At 44.9% G+C, this 17,033-nt stretch overlaps 2 protein-coding genes and 1 long non-coding RNA gene across 3 annotated transcripts; 1 reads left to right on the forward strand and 2 right to left on the reverse strand.

Moving 5' to 3' along the window:
• LOC112953664 lies at positions 1-2,623 on the forward strand. Its single transcript, XR_003250594.1, has 2 exons — positions 1-56; positions 2,100-2,623. It is a non-coding gene; the product is annotated as an uncharacterized LOC112953664 (long non-coding RNA).
• A 188-nt stretch (positions 2,624-2,811) lies between these two features.
• On the reverse strand, positions 2,812-10,772 carry TRIM25 (tripartite motif containing 25). The gene is made up of 9 exons (XM_026046764.1): positions 10,179-10,772; positions 9,497-9,592; positions 8,553-8,786; positions 7,936-8,092; positions 7,550-7,630; positions 7,199-7,267; positions 6,450-6,482; positions 6,012-6,113; positions 2,812-5,422 (listed from the first exon to the last, which is right to left on the reverse strand). The coding sequence occupies exons 1-9, from the start codon at positions 10,770-10,772 to the stop codon at positions 4,890-4,892; spliced, it is 1,899 nt and encodes a 632-aa protein (XP_025902549.1). The 3' UTR covers positions 2,812-4,889.
• Positions 10,773-12,319: 1,547 nt separating this feature from the next.
• COIL (coilin) lies at positions 12,320-16,882 on the reverse strand. Its single transcript, XM_026046909.1, has 7 exons — positions 16,625-16,882; positions 15,531-16,548; positions 15,152-15,238; positions 14,474-14,521; positions 13,832-13,901; positions 13,032-13,120; positions 12,320-12,532 (listed from the first exon to the last, which is right to left on the reverse strand). Exons 1-7 carry the CDS (start codon positions 16,873-16,875, stop codon positions 12,443-12,445), a joined length of 1,653 nt encoding a protein of 550 aa, XP_025902694.1. The 5' UTR covers positions 16,876-16,882; the 3' UTR covers positions 12,320-12,442.
• Between the last annotated feature and the right edge of the window lie 151 nt (positions 16,883-17,033).

Raw genomic sequence — 17,033 nt, forward strand, 5'->3', positions numbered from 1 at the left:
TATGGGCCACCCCTGTGCCAGTGTGGAACTTCTGGCCACTTGCAGCAGGGATCCTGGTAAGCTGACAGAAACCACTTTGCCTTTATGCATTTATTGTTTGTATGTATTTGGTTATTTACTTGAAGTCGTGGAATGTCTATGCTCTCCAGTGTCTGCAAAAAGAAATACAACTATGAACTCCATACGTACTTACAAAACACTAAGAAAGCTGAATGACTGCTTTCCTGCTGGGAGTTGTAATTCTTGAACGGTTTTCTAGGTTGGTTGGTTGTTTTTCATCATGATATCATGATGCTGTTAAAAAAACAGAGTGTAGATTTCTGTTTGGTCCTTTTGGTCTTTTGGTCCTTTTTGGTCTTTGGTCTTTTGGTCCTTTTTCTAAGGATTGTTGTCTCATGACAGCCAGGTCTGGGATGAGAGCTTTGTTCTTTGCACGTATGACAAAAGGGGGGGGGGGGGCGGAAAAAAGCCTTACATGTAAAGGCTATTTCTCATTTTGCCTTTGCTTCCAAAAAACCAGCTAGGTTTGCTTTGAGGGAAGGAGGCACTGGCAGGTTATGTGAATTATTTATTTATTTATCTATTAAGTGAGGCTTCAACAGAAGTACTTTGAGTTCGGCATCTCGTTTGTCAGCCCCTAGAGTGTCTTTTGCTAAATGGTTGATATTTTGAGAAAAATCCCAAAGCCTTTCTATGAAAAATGCTTAATAAGCTCTTTCTTTTCCAATCAAATCACACCCTAATTCTTGGAGCAACTTCTGTTGCTGCTGCCAACAGAAAATGTCACGCTCCCATGGAGGGAGATAGTCTGTGACAATCATTGTTTTTGAGCATAGACCAGAACAACAACAACAAAAAAGTATCCTTGAACTGACCAAACTTTTCATGCGAGCTTCCAGGGAAGTTAGTGGCAAAGTCAAACCAGTAAGTTGTTTTGTGGACGCTTTTGTTTTGGCCAACTATGAAAAGCCTCTTGAACCACCAGAGCAGCCCTTGTGAGCTCCTTTCCACTGCATGGACACCTGGGGATGCAGGTCTGTCACTGGAAGATGGACCCAAATCCCTTTGGATTCACTTTGGTGAATACGGACTAGAACTGGTGACTGCTGGAGATCCTCTCGGCTCTTTTTAAACAATCCCAGTGCACCTCTTTGGAGGAACCTGCACTATTATTATTACTAAGTGATGGCAGCTTTCTGCTTACCCCAGGAGGTCTCCAGTTTTGTTTATTGGATAGGATGGCCCTCTTGTTCCTGGGTAGGATGCATCCTTGCTGATAAAGGGTGCCCTGGTTCGGCTGAAGGAGACAAGTTGTGAGGGGATTTTTCATAGTCCCAAACCATGTGGCTGTGTTACTTTCCTCTCATTCCCCAGGTCCTCTTATGAGCTCTGCATGAGCCAATTACTTGTGCCTTGCAGAATCTTATTTTTGAATTCTTTGTTACTTTGAGCATTGAACAAAACAGTTAGTTTATTGTGCATTAGTTTATTGTCTATTTTTATTGAATTAAAATGTCAGAAGTTATTTGGTTGAAAAGTGAGAAAACATCAGCAATAGTCAACTTATGATTGTGCTAGAAGTTATTTTTAAAACAGATAACAAAATATATGTTTATTCCCCTAGTAAGCATATCTAACTGAAACATAGAATTATAGAATCCTTAAGGTTGGAAGGGACCTTTAGACATATATATATATATATATATGAAATAGCAAGTACTATCACACTAAAATACTCCATGGCCTAGTACAATCAACAAAGCTCTCTAATTACCACAATATTTATTTTTGTAGTTGCAGTATTTTACTATTAGAATCAGAGGATTATGATATAGTAAGTGTATTTTCATTGACTGTTTCTCCAGTTACCCTCTCTTGCCTGCCTTGCAGTCAGAGCAGCAGTGTCAAGGGCAGGGTAGCTGAAAAGCCTGTTCATACCTGTGTTTTATCTAAAACCAGTGCAGTTTTGGCATTATTACTGCCAGAGTAAAAACACCTCGAGTTGCACTAAAGAGGCTTTTGAGCTATTATTTACTCAGAAAACTGTTGCTAAAGAACATTTTAGAGGCCTGCTGGTTAAATGCTCTTGCTCCCCACAGCAAAACAACTGGAATGTCTCATAAAAAAAGGGAGCAACCAGAATAGCTGATGACAAGTCAAGACTTAAGAGTTTAAACCTATATCTTACTAAGTGAAAACTCAAAGTACTGTAGAACCAAAACCTGCGTGGGACTCCCAGGGGCAAAGCCCACCTGAAAATGCCTTGCTAGGAGGCAGAGCATTTTATCAAATGGCAACGTACAGAGAGAGAGACTCCAGAGCAACCAGCACTGACACAGGCAAGAACATTTCCAGTGCCTCTCCCGTGTAAAGCATTCCTGAAGCCAAACACGTGAGCAGTGAGGCTTTGGGTGGGATTAATCACAGAGCTCCTCAGCAATGAAGCAGAGATACTGAGACTCCGTCCTGGACAGGAATCCATCCATTCTGCGTGCTCACCAGGCTGTATCGCTTCAGCATCTCCGCGTTGTCACAACTTCACTCTCATCAGCAATTTCACCTCCAAATACGGCCACGGGGGCTTTGTCCTGTTCTTTATTTGGCTTCTGGCCCTGGTCTTCCCTTCTCTGTCTACTCCAAAGACAGGACAAAAGCAGAGGGAAGGTTTGCATTCACTGCTGGCTCCTAAAAACCAGCCTCACATTTTGCTTCCTCTCCTTTCTTAATGTTTACTTAATTTGATAGTTTTAGTACTGACTCTAGTACTGATTGTACTTTGGAAAGCTGAGTCCCTTTTTATGGTACAACTGATCCAAAGACAACCATTGCACCATCTCTAGGTCTAACTGCAATTAAAAATCTCTTTTTGGCCAGAAGAATTGAAGCAGTTCATCTGACTGGTGCTTTACTTGACAATGTGCTGGAGAGTTTACAAATCAAATGAAAATAGTTAAGTCCTAACTTTTTTTTTTTTTGTGAAGCACTTCAGCTACTGTGAAATGTCACAAAAGGTTCTTCTCAAAATTTTCATTCTCACAGTTCTCTTCAAACTGCCACTAATAGCCTTGCATTTTATTTCACAAAGCATGCCAAGAGTCTCACCCATCAAAGCCCAGTAGGTTTCTCTTTCGGCTTCCCCATTCCCTGTGGGCTAGTCCAAGAAATAAGAACTAGCAGAGTACATCTAGAGGCATGAACAAGATACTGGCCCAAGAAGTATGAGATCCAAATACCTTGATTGCCTCCTGATTGTTTAAAAGCTTTTACAAAGAAATAGAGAATAAGTAGTACAAAATCCTCTGTACGTGGTGAAGAGCTCTGGACACACACCATAAACCTAGGCAAAGAACACCAGAAATAAAAATCCATCCCAGCAGGGGTGGACGTGTGTTCTCGTGTGTGCTGCATCCCTGTGTGTTGCAGAAGAGCCACTTGACCTGCCTGCTTCATGCACAGAGCAAACGGCATCCTCTGAGCATTACTGAGCGCGCCGCTTGCAGACCATGGAAACCACAGTCTCAGGAGCATGGCCAGAATGCAGGAGATCTGGTCCCTATGCTCTGAACCACAGGAGATAAGCCTGCAGAGAATATCCTGCCTCATAAAGAGAAAAAGCTTTATGACAGGACAGCCTGCTGTAAGGGATCAAAACATTTATGCTCCTGTGCAAGCCCAAAATATGCTCCCTGAACTCCTCAATACAAAGAAATACTGAAGAGCCTTTGCTGTGAAGGTGTGAAGCACATTCTGGTTTAGAACAGGATAAAATGCTTCATCCCAAGGAGAGTGTGAGCACAGGGTAGGCACTGCAGCTCTGCAGGGTGCCTCCCTCAGGACACCTCCATGTGTTCCCAAACTCCTGGGAACACCAGAGTTCCCAGTGATGCAAATGCTTTGGCCCTGCATTTCTGCTCTGGTGAGATTTGTCATATTGGCTTTTATGGTTTAATGATTTAAGACCTAAATTTGCTGATTTTGATAGTTAACTCCATAGCTCTCAGTTATATATTGAGAACATTTATATTTCAAATCCTGACTATGCACAACAGTCTAAGGGTAGAGAAAAAGGTAACAGACCAACCTCAAAGCCTGGAACCTAAATTTCTAAAGGGGTTCCTCCTGTTTCCTTCTCAAAGGGGTTATTGCTTGCAAGGCAAGACATCTAGAACAGAAAATGACTTCTGGAAGTCTGCTATGGGAAACTGCAGAAGTCGGGATAGCTACTGAAGCCATTTAATGTCATCATAACTTTGCTTCCAGAAGAGCAATCAAGGTCTTTGCAAATGCTTTTTACCTCAGGTTTAATCAGCACTTAAAATCACCATTGTAACAGTTCAAACTAAAGAACCAAGAGATATCCCAAAATGTGTGAAAGAGCTAATAATTTTTCTCTCTCAGAGGATCTTTGAGGCTGCTTGAAATAATACTGTGTGGTAGGGATAGTACCATTCTGTACAGTATCATTTTTCTTTGAATTATTTCAAATCTATTATTTTAAAATTGCTATTAAAAGGTCTATCTTGCATGCGTTAAAAGTATTTTGGACTAGAAAGAAAGTTCCCCTCCCCCTTGCAATTAAATTTAAGGCTTGCTAAAGATGAGGGAAAGAATAAAAGAAGAACAAGGCTATCAACACAACCAAGTAGCCCTTTCTTCTAACTTTACCATGGTGCAGAAATCCTATTTTCTTCACTCAGCTGGGAAGCTAGAAGTTAGGGACAAAACTCCCTTTTTCCTCTTCCTCCCACAACTGAAATGGAGAAGTTTTACCTGTGTACCCAGCAAACCAATAGCTCTCCTTGAATTCAGAGCACATGTTACGACTACAGAGACGAGTTGCTACAGGACTGATTATTTGTGTAAATACCACCACGTTAAGCTAAGAGACATCAGGGTTTCAGCTGACAGAGAGAGAGAACAGTGCCACTGGAGAAGACCCAGAAGGCAGGATACAGCGCTTCCGTAAACTGTGCTTTGTACTTGTAGATCAAGTTGTGCTTTTCCCCAACAGCCAAGAAGATGACAAAGCCCTGGTCGCAGTGCAGCAGCACACCGATCCGCGTGGCCTTTGTGTTGGGTAAGCACTTTTCCACGTCGTCGTGCCAGGCTGAGATCTTGTTATTGAACCACTCGATGCACCAAGAGCTGCCGTTCCTGCCCAGGCGGCTCTCGGGCCCCTGTCGCTCCATGCTGCCGTAGCAGATGCCGATGCCACAGAAGTTGTTCTGCTGCAGATCCACCTCCCAGTAGTGGATGCCTCGCTTGAAGCACTGGAACCCCAGCACTTGGGAGCAATAGGTGAAGCGCTGCGGGTGCTCGCTGTAATTCAAGGGGATTTCAGAGACAGATATCTTGGTGTATTTCTCAGACAGGATCACTTGTTTATGAGCTGTATTGTAATCCAGGGTGATGTTATCAGCATCTGCAAGGACACACATCAGCTGAAGGGACTGAAGAGCAACCCTTTCAGTTGCACAGATCTGTGGAGGCCCTTGTTTCCTGTGCTCTGTGTTACAGAGCAGGCAAACAACGCAGGCAAGTTTACCTCTTCCCTGCATCATCGTAGGATTCATTACATCACCCGAATAAATGTTTGCAGAAGAAGGGGATTGCTGATCTGGCACCGAAACTACACATTGCTGTCAGGGGCTTGTGTGAAAGCCCACAGTTAATTTCAAAGAAAAGTCCAATGAATTTCACTATATTTCTAGGCTCCTGTGATGCAGGTGGAGAACTACTGAGGAATTTGCAAGGGAGTCCAAAGCCTTGTCACAAATACAAGAATACTAAAGATGAATTTGATCCAGCTGGTGAAAGAGCCACTACTTAAAAAGTTTAAACCACATGCCCCCTTCCCCCCAAAAAGCGCCTTGACTTGTAGCAACTATTTGATTGCCTAATAAGTTACTTAAATCCCACAAAAGTATCTCTATCAAGTAACTACAGAGGTCACATAACACTGATGCAACAAAGGTGGGAAATTCTATATTAAAAAGTGTTGGATTGCTTACACTGCAAAAGCTCCTCTCTGGGCTTCTTCAAAAAGCTGTCAATCAGTTGTTTAGTAGCAGCAGCAGCAGCAGATGCAGCATTTGGTGCTCCTGGTTTTTGTGCTGTGTCGATAGAGGACAAGAGAGAGAGTTTGGCGATTTGGGAAGAAACTGCACATTTAGCAGAGTCATGGAAACATACAGGTTGGACTCTACATCCCGAGGTTAGCTTCCTGCTCCAAGCACAGCTAACTTCACCATTAGCTTAGGTTGCTCATGGTCTTGTCAAGGTTTGAAAATGCTCTGTTATCTTGGAGCGACGTCTTTCGGTGCTGGATTGCTCTCACTATGACTAGTAAGAACTTTCTTAGAAGCAACACCAATACTGGTGACCATCTCCTTGGAATTTAAGAGCAGTCAATGAAAAGTAGGGTCAGTATTTTAAAAGTTTGAACTTACCAGATTTAGCGGGTTTCTTTTTGTCTTTGTCTTCTGAAAAAATAAAGGCAATTGTTAGTTCCACTAAGAAAGGCACAGATTTTACATCAGCAGCAGCCCATCATCCTATCTTTTCTGAAGCTGCAGGAGTAGAAGGCTGAGAGCCCAGCATGTTGAAAGCTAAGTACAAATTCCTTCATTCTGAAAACTTACACAACCTGTTTGCTTCTTATTTTGTAAGTTCATAACCCTGGAAGGAGATTTAAGAATCCTCTAGTTCAGGCTGTAATGTGGTAGGGCTAGTGGCAATAAGCCTGTTCCACGGGGCATAGAGACTATCTTGTTCCTCTTTATGGTTCTTGCACAGCTGTAGGGCACCTACAAGTCCGCTCACCAGCTGCAATCCAGAACAGCTCCTTGTGAGTGCTCCCTACCCAGGACTGCTTTTCAAGAGTAAGAACTGTGGATCATTCTAGTGTCTGTCAGCCAGGCAAAGACTTGGTCATGTCTAGTCCACCTCTGTAATATCTCTGTTCACAATTAAGTGACAGGCGTTTCTTAATATTTGTCCTTATTTCAAAAATAAATGATGGAAGAACTTTCAAATTCAGACAGTATTACCACAGCAACTTGCCGTAGCAGCACTGAAAGACCTAGTACACTGTGCCACAAAGTCCCTCTCCATCATCCCAGCCTTAGATTCCAAGCAGGATTGAGCTAGCAAGATATTTGAGTCAGGTTGCAACACACTGCTACTGATCACCACTTACTGGTGTCTGCCTCTTCTTGCGGGGTAGCTTGAGTCTGATTTTGGATTTTCTCTTTCTGGATAGCCTCTTCTGAGGAGAAAAAAATGTGAACAGCTTATAAGCAGGATTTGTTACATGCAAATCCATTAAACATGCAAACATAGATGTTTAATACAAGTGAAACAAACACTGCATGGCATGGCCAGACAGAAAGGCAGTGGAATGCTATGAGAACCAAAGGGCAGGGAGGCTTTGCAGCCTGCAGACCCCTGCTACAAGCACACACCCACGCAGAGCTCTTGGGCAGTGGCTTCAATTCTTGCTTAGCAGCCCGACCATTGCTAGGAAAGGGTGATGTTGCTTAGTACTTACGTGGTCCAACAGGCTTTTTTACATGAATGTTTCTATTTGGAAAAGCTGCTCCAGGAGGCTTAGGTCTAACGGAGGTTTTTGCTGCAATGATAATACTTTACGTTATGATTTTTATTATCAGGAACAGTAGTGCAAGAGCTAGGATAGGCTTGCTTTTCAGCTGCATAATTAGAAAGTGATAATTGGCAGAGATGGAAATTGTGTAGAGGTTACCTATTCCCCAATCTTAAAGAAACTGTTGCTTAACCCACTAAGAACTCTCAGCCCATTTAAGACTGGATAACCATAATCCTGTCCTTTCAAAGAGGCTTTTGTCTCCCCTCAAATCCATGTCCTACAAAGCGCCCATGCTGATAATGATTCGGTTCCTGATAATGATACGGTACCTTCTGCGCTTTTCTCCTTAGACTGAGTCACTAGAAGCTTCACAGTTTCTTTAATGTTAATGGCAGACTGATAAGCGGAATGTAAAATGTTTTGGTCCATTTCAATTGTGGGGGTGAACACATCTTTTGTAGTTACTTGTTGCAATGCAGCTGCTCTCTGTAACGAGAAATGGAAGATCTCGTGCAGACCACCTTCTGTTGATGAAGTAGACAAACCCAGTCAAGTTATGTTAGGATGGGTTTTGTGCATTTATCCCAGATTTAGAGGAGTCAAGGCTGTTTTCAGATGCAACTCATGACAACAATTCTGTAGCAACCAATGTACTTCCCCATGATATCCAGAGCACTCAGAAAGATTTGCTGTGGAGATGAGTTATGTGACTCGCCTTCTTGTGGCAAATGTAAGGTTTGAATTGCAGGGGAGAGATTACCAGACAACTGTTGTTTCATTGATATTTGTGTGCTTATCCATACACGTTTTAAAGAAAGCTCTTGCACACAGCTGCATTACCACTTGATTAAAACTGTCTGGAGATCAGGACTGCCACAGCAAATTTTTCATGACTCTGCATGCCAGGAACATGAAGCATCGGATTAACATCTAAGGAACATGTTACCTTTAAAAACAGAATGTCATCACGTTCAGTCAGTGCCGTCTCAATCTGATCTCTGATAGACTGGATTTCATTGTTCTTGCTTCTCAGAACACCCAAAATATAATCAAACTTATTGCAAACTCTGATTTCTTCATCGCCAATTATTTTTAAGAGTCGATTTTCTTCTTCTCCAATTAAAGCTTTAATTTCTGAAAACTCAGTTGTGATCAAGTCTCTTTTCCTGGAAGCTGTCTCCTGAAGCAGGCAAGGGAAAAACAGATGCTGATTTCAGAAAAACAATCTGTGGGCAAAGAAGTTCAACTGCAAGAGAAAACCACGTCTTTGAGGAACATGTGAGCTTCAGTTACCTGGAGCAGGTGATAGAAGAGCTATGTTGTTCAGTGTGATTTGGGAGGAAAACTCATCTACTCCTAAGCAAAGACTTTTTGCCCTCTCCAAACTCCTGTTTCCCAGGGGCTCCTGGGCAGAAGCCAGGCAAGCTGTGCCATCTAGTGGGTTAGAAATCATCTGCAGATTGGAACGAAGTTCTGCCACTCCAGAGCTGTGGCCACACACCCACTTGCATGACCATAGTTATTTCTGCCTCATGAACATGCTCTGAGACAGCCCTGCTTGACACAAAGCTCTTCCTGGTCCTCTGAGAGACGTCCCCAAGGAGCACAGAAACGCTCTCCTGACACCTCTTCAATTTCTTGGTCTCCACAACCCAGTTCAGAGAGGATGGTACAAGTGAGGTCTACCCTGTCTAGACGCCATCACATACAAAAGCCCTAATCATCAAGCGAGAGCAAGGATTTCTGCTCAAGGAGAGACCATCTGTGTAAATTTAGAGGCATAGGGCCTCCTCCTAGCAACATGACCTGAATACTGCAGCTACCGTCACAGGGCTATGAGTACCCACAGCCACCAGAGAGCATTTGGGATAGAAAGAGTTGCCCACTCACAGTGATCTTGCTTTGGTTTGCCTTCACGAGGCCCAGTGCCTGAGCAGCTCTTCCGCTCTGGTTATAGATCTGCATCAGTCTCTTCTTCAGCGCTAGCTGTGGTAGGAGAGATGAGAAAACACTCGAGTGAAGCATCTGCTGTGGACGTTCTTGGACAGGTCATGGTTTTTGGAGTGCAAGTCAAATTTAGAGTCTGTTTTTAATAACCACAGTGAACACTCAGTACTACGGATTCAAAGCAGGCTGTTCCTTTATCCTCGCAGGACACACAAACATTCCCTGTCTGTTTGCAGCTGGTGAAGCAAGCACTTCCCCCTGCTCCGCGTACCGAGGCCTCTTCTGTTGACTCACTCTCTTGATAGAGACTAAACACTTTTATCAGCACAGCAGTTGTCAGTGCTAAGAGTGAACTTTGCCATAGACTGGACTTTGGGCTACCTCTTACCCCTCTCATTTGTAAAAGAGTCTTTCTGCTCACAAACACACCTATTCCTTTAGTTTGGGATGCTGCTAAGCAAACCAGGTTGGACTCCATAGGTTATGCACTTAGGTCGTACCCATCAACTGAAGGGATGGACTGACCTAAACTCAGTGCATCTGGCTTAGGTTTGGATGAGTGTGGCTTACGTGTCTATCCCCCGCTTTTCCTCAGTGCCGGAAAACGCCCAGCCCGCTCGCTCACCTCGGCCTCCTCCTTGGCCTGCTGCAGGGGGCTGGTGTGGCACAGGCGGTGGCTGAGGATGCAGGTGGAGCAGATGCAGGCCGCGTGCTCGCGGCAGAAGAGCTCCATCAGCTTGTTGTGGCTCGCGCACTTCCTCTGCTGCAGGTCCGGCAGCGGCGGGCACAGCTGGTGGTCACGGAAGGCCGGGCTCTCGTGGTGCGGCCGCAGGTGCTCCAGGCAGAAGGAGGCCATGCAGGTGAGGCAGGTCTTGGCCGCGAGCGCCTGCAGGCAGCTGTCGCAGGGGACAGTGGTGGCAGCCTCGCAGGCCTCCGTCTTAGCGGCATCCTCGGCCTTGGCCAGGCCGCCCTGGAGCTCCTGCACCACGCGGCACAGCACCGTGTTCTTGCGCAGCTGCGGGCGGGTGGCGAACGTGGTGCGGCACTGCGGGCAGCTGAGGTCCCGCTCGGCCCCGGCCCAGGTCAGCTCCAGGCAGGAGCCGCAGAAGTTGTGGCCGCAGGGCACCGTCACGGGGCTGCTGAAGAGGCAGAGGCAGATGGAGCAGGTCAGCTCGTCCTCCAGCGACGGCTCAGACCCGGCGGGGGTCAGCGACGCCATCCTGCCACCTTGCACTGCTGCGGGCAAAGCGAAACTCCCGACTCGCAGAGGCAATTTCTGAGAAATCACGTGGGGCTGTCCTGGGCCTGGCCGCACTCCCAGCCCGGCCCCGCCGGGCGAGGCGGCTCCGCGGCGGGGAGCGGGGCAGCGCGCAGGGCCCTGGCTCACCTGTGTCCTCGCTGCAGGCACAAGGCAGCCGATAGCGACCGGCTCACCAGTGCAGGCAGTGCGGTGGATGTGGATGGGCTAAAGGCAGCTTAGGGGCTGCTCGTAAAACAGGGGACTCGGTAATAGTGACGGAGTTGGCTGAGGCAGCGTGGGCAGCAGACGAGTGTCTGTGTTGATGGACACCATGGAGCTTCTCGGCGGAGCAGCTGAAGCCGCCTGCCCCGGGGCGTGATCCTGCCAGCGCCTCCCCTGCAGCGCCCCGGCGCCCGGAGCAGCGCTCGAGATCCTGCTGTGCTGCGGGGTCACCCGTCAGACTGCAGCCTTGGAAGGATTTAGGGTCTCAGGTTGCCCATTTCTGAACTGAACAAACCTCTGTTGTTTATTGATCCTGTCTCAGCACAATTGTGCTGAATGACCTGGGATTTATTTTTTGTCCAGTTTGCAAGAACATCCATCCATATATGAACCCAACTGTCAATTACTTTAAAATAATTTTTAACATAAAATAATGGCAACTAAAGAGAAATGCAGCATGGACATGAAATTTTTACTCACACAGAAGTGTTTTTCATGAACAAGGCATTTTAACAGAAATAATACAAAGGTAATATTTTATTATAACCATGTATTAGAGACTACATTTTAGCTAAACCATAATATACATTTTCTCTGGAGTTTGTATCCATGTATTTTTTTTTCATATCTTCTGCTTTAGATTCAAGTATCTGGGATAAGGATTATCTTAAACTATAAGATTACATATTGGCAAACTGCTGTACACAGGTAAGTGTTCTACCTCAACGCCAACAGTTGGCCAGGATGTCAGTGAAATGTGTTGCCAAAACCTGATAACCTGTTCTGGTGTTCAGAAAAAAAAGAAGGGAGTCAGGACGGACACTTCAGCTCTGAAAGGGCAAAAGAGTTTGCTGAAAAGATTCAAAACATCAGCTCTCAAAATTACAGAAGCTTAATATCAATAACCCTTTATCAATAGGCTTTTTTTGACATGTTTAAATGAACCGTCTGTATAGCTGCCAAGTCCACAGCATTTTTATTGTGCTCTGTATTTGTGGAGAAAGAGCAGTGCCTATCACTAATACTTTCATTTAAATTTTAATGCAATTTTTAATTATCCTCAGAGCAATTTACCTCTGTACTGCAGTGATACTGCAGTTTGGCCAGACAAACTGGAGCTACTGACAGGTACTTATCTCTTTGAACAAACCATTCCAGTTTTGCAATGCAGAGCGCACGACACAGAAATCGTTATCAAGCTTCTATAAAAAAAGATATTTCCTATATTAAACAATGCACTCCTATAATAAATAAAAAACATATCCTAAGGGTGGAGCAAAAAAAAAAAAAAAAAGTATTTACTTTTCTTTTGGCATACTTTCATTTAAAAAACATTTATTAAAAATATCCACCAGTGGATCTGCTGTCTTCATAGCACATAGTACTTCACAAAACAGTCCATTAAGTTATTGACATTTGTCCTTATTTTAGATCCTTCCATTTTCAAGGTTCGAACCATTAACTGAAGGCTCAACAATCAGTCTGGGCTCTATCAATGCATCCCAATTTTCAGTTATCTGAAAAAAAAAAACAAAAGAAAATAATTCGTGTGTATAAGCTGCGCAAGTATATGGGAGTTTCTTCTGCATTATGCTTTGCCTGGACTTAACCAACAGTGCTACTAAACAAAGATCACAGATTCTGTGATTTAGAAATCTTCCCAATGACTCTTAACTTAAGAAAACAATAGGAGACTCTCAACTCTCCTATTGTTTTCTTATCAGTGTCTTTCCTTACTCAGAACATCAAATAAGCCTGTACAAACTGATCAACATGATATTTATTAGCCAAAACAAAAACCTACACAGTTTGCTGACTGCTTTTCGAATACTAAGATGTGATGACTATCTCTTAATCACATGCACTCTCACTAGAAAGGAGCAATTATTTTTAGTTTTATTTATGATTTTCATCAGATGCACTGTAAAAGAAATCTCACTGAAATGAACAGTGGCATAAACCAGGGAATGTATCATCTATGTGAAATACTGCAACAGACTTTAAAGAGAGACACACCTTTGTATCCTGAGGAACAGCATACTCTATCAGCTCGGCTCCATCTGCAGATTGATACACCAGGTCGAATTTCCCTGGCTCTTTAGCCACTTAAATGTGAAAAAACAAAACAGAAACAAAAAAAGAAGAAATACTCCAATTCAGTTAACCATAAACAACAACAACAACAAAAAAAAAAAAAAAAAAAAGCAGACATTTTCGCAGTATTTAGAAAGCTCACCTAGCAAATTTTTTAGTGTTTATTCCAAATAGCTGCAACAAATCATGTCCCAGTGGTTCGGGAAATCACCTGAGCTCTGTTACTTTGTGTCTGCTTTTATGCTTTATTGTATCGCACAACACCATATCAGCTCCTTATATTAGTAATTTAGTAATTTATTCAGGTTGGGACAGCTCTTTAGTTTTGAATTCAAATCTTATGTTTAAAATGGTAAATATTCAGTTAAAATAATAAATTAATAACTAAAATCAATAATTTTTAAAATGGTAAAGAGAAATCTTGAGACAGAACTGAATATTACAAACCAAAATTAAGATAATTACCTAATATCACTTCAGTGCATGGAAGAAAAGCTTATCAACAACAAACTGAAACAAACTGAATTTTGCAAATACATATGAACGGCTTCAAGAAAACTAGTCAAATCTTTATATAAACAGACAGGGAGGGAGGTGAGTAGACAGTGAAAAGAAAACAGGAAATATTCCTGAAAAATAAAAGACGTTTGTTTCTGAACCATCATTTTCCAGGGGACGTACGTGACAAGGGGCATTCAGCATCCTAAGGTATGTGTACTTGCCTGCGGGTGATGACAGAATCTCAAGCTCTATCTGTTTTTTATCAGCGTTCCAACTGATTATTTTCCCCTCCTTCATAAAACAACAAGAAAAGACTCAGATATGGTGTACTTCAGCATGGGGTAACCATTCTGATACTTAAGCACAATTCGAGTAAATACGTTTTTGTTACAAAAAGATAAAAATCTGCAAAGTATTAGAGCTCAACAATCTTCATTTAATAGCCCCCATAAACCAGAAGGTTTTCATTCCCTCAGTCCTTGTAGCTAGAATCACTCTTAGCCAGGAACCAAGTCATTTGAAGAGCTACTAAAATTACTTGCAACCAGTTTCAAGAATTCACTTTGGCTTCAAACTAACAGCTGGAGACTTCAGCATGACTGTATTTTTCTACCTAAAAGTCTGCATTTTTGTCCTCTCTTTAAAACAGTAATCATCAGTAGAAGTACTTGCATTTAAAAAAAAAAAACAAAAAAAAACAGCTTTCAATTTTTTTTAGAGTTTTGTTACTGCAACACCAAAGAGTCTGCAGTGTCAACTGATGAGATGAAAAATACCATAAAGCTTCGAAACATTTAAGCTTTCTCTTGTCTATGACAGCACTGCCCTTTTAAGAAAAATAAAGAAAAGGTAAAGAACGTTACCTTATAGTCTGAAACTTCAGGACTGTAATTATCATTTAGTTCCAAGCGCTGTTGAAAGAAACACAAAGAAGTGACAATTTTTCCAGATCTTTGGTGATGTCCCCTGTACTCAGCAAGAGAGCAGAACGGAGCCTAGATCCTGATGCTGGTCACAGCCCCAGCCAGGTCTCCCTGACTTCCCTTCAGGTCCAGCCGGAAAAGGAGATCATTTTCCTTTTCACTTCATTTTCCTTTGCTTTTTCATTATGTAGTGAACTATAATTACTTCTGTGGGGGAGAAATACCAAATTTCTTTTAAAGCCAACAATAGAAACTGCAAGAGTTTGTAATATACAGGAAATGACTAGATTAGAAAGACAGTAAGAAAGGTGTGAACAATTTTCGAAGATGCCTGTAAACATCAGACACAATAAAAAGTTTTAGCTTCTGAATGACTTAAATTTAGAACAAAACATTTAAAAAAAGTAGTAATTAGGACAAAACAGACTTTATGAATTCCTAATTATTATATTTCTAGGACAAAAGTCCCACAACAAGGCAAGCTGAAACTCTTTTGTCTAAGTTTCTGGCTGTCGGACTATGCTATCCGTATCACACTCTGCAAAATTTGCAATGGTCCAAATGCAAGATATTTAGCCCACTAACATCCCAGCATTCTAGATTCCAGAAGTACTTTACCTTGAAGGCAATTCTTTCTCCCACTTGTGGTGGAGCTGCTAGAAGAGGTAATACACTATAGTTTCTCTTGGGGACCTCCACTGGATTCTGTGAAAGAAACAGTAAACCCACTGATTTAATTAATAATAAGAATAGAAAACAATGTGCTATATGGATAGTAAAAAAATCTGAGAAAGATAAGGTACAGATTTCGAAAATGTAATCATTTAAATATTGCTTGATAAACACTTCCTTGGGCAGGTAAACAGAAATACTATGAAACTACATAAAGAAACTATCAGCCTTTATCCTGTTGATCTGTGTTTCTCTAACAATGCTCATCTTATACATCATTTCTCTACAGTTCAAGCAGCAAGAGAAAGGTGACCAAGTCACTCACCTGCACAACGATGGAAGTGTTTGTCACTGGCTCATTTATCTGTCTCTGTTTCTGGCCTTCACTGTCATAGTTATAGAAGAAGCCCTGGTTTTCTCCTCGGCCGCGGCCCCTTGCCGCCCCTTGGAAGCCACGACCCCTCGATCCTTTCCAGAAGTTCCCATCGCCAGTTCCTCGCCCCCTTCCAAGGACAGGGCTGGGCAGTGCTCCTGGAACACCGGCTGGGGACTGTTTATCACCATTTCTTACTAGGGAATTACTCAGTCCAGCATTTGCTTTGGGCTTTTTAGTAACGAGTGTTTCTGAATCTGAACTGTCAGACTCGGAAGAGGAGGTCTTTGTGTTGGGGGCTTTTGGGGTGCTGGTTTTTACAGGGGCTGTGTTATTAGGCAGCAGCTTTTTCTGTGTGGCACTGTTTTGGGCCGTTGCTGCTTTGCCCTCCTCTGCACTTGAGTCAGAGTCAGAGCTAGAGGACTGGGCCTGGTTAGTTTTTTTACTAACTGCAGTCTTAGACTGTGCAGCTTTAGACTTTACAGTCACTTTACTAGAAACGCCCGTTTTCACGCTGGAATTTGCAGCAGCCGGGGACGCGTTCTTGGGCAGCGTCGTGGCCGCCGCGGGTTTGTGCGAGGATTTGTTCTGCCTGGCGTTTCCTTCGCTGCTGTCGCTGCTAGAGGAGGTGCTGGAGGGCTCGGAAGGGGCCGCTCCCGGCGCCCCGCTCCTCGCCGATCCCTTGGCGCCGCTTTTCCCATCCTGCTCCCGCGCCGAGGCCGCCTTGGCCGGCGCGCGCGTCCCCTCCGTGCGCTTCGACGCCGCTCGCTTCGCCCTGCGGATGCGGCCCGCGCCGCTGCCCTCCTCGCCGGCCGCCGGCCCCTCCTGCGCACCGCTCTCCTCCTTCCTCTTCCTCCTCTTGCGCTTCCTGGGGGTCTCCCCGTCGCTCGCGGCGGCCTCGCGCTCCTCGCTCCTCTTGCGCCGCCGCCGCCCGCGCTCCTCGTCGCTCTCCACGTCGTCCAGCTTCACCCTGCGTGCAGCGGAGCGGAGCGGAGCGTCACCGCGGGCGCGCCCCGCTCCCCGCGCGCCCCCGGCCCCGGCCCTACCGCAGCGAGTCGTTGTCGCGCACGAGGCGCGCGCTCTCGGCGGGCGGCAGCAGCGCCCCCTCCAGGAAGAGGCTGAGGCGGGCGCGGCGGCTGAAGCCGAAGCGCTGGCGGATGAGGCTGAGCAGGTCGGTGACGAGGCGCACCTGGGCGGGCTCCAGCAGCAGCCAGCAGAGCGCGCAGCCCGGGCTGCCCGGCGGCGGGTAGTCGAAGAGCAGCCGCAGGCGCAGCGCGCCGCCGCTGCCCGCCGCCATCTTGGCGGCCGCAGGAGGAGGAGGAGGGGGCGGGAAGACGGCGGCGCGCGGGGGACAAAAGGGGCGGCGAGCGGCGGCCGCGCCCCCTGGAGGCTCCCGCGCGTGAGGCAGCCCGTGAGGCGCCGCCGGGGGAGCCGCCGCCGCCGGCATGGGGCCGC

Source organism: Nothoprocta perdicaria, unplaced genomic scaffold (assembly GCF_003342845.1).
Source record: "Nothoprocta perdicaria isolate Ctin4 unplaced genomic scaffold, notPer1 scaffold_46, whole genome shotgun sequence".
Taxonomy (NCBI): domain Eukaryota; kingdom Metazoa; phylum Chordata; class Aves; order Tinamiformes; family Tinamidae; genus Nothoprocta; species Nothoprocta perdicaria.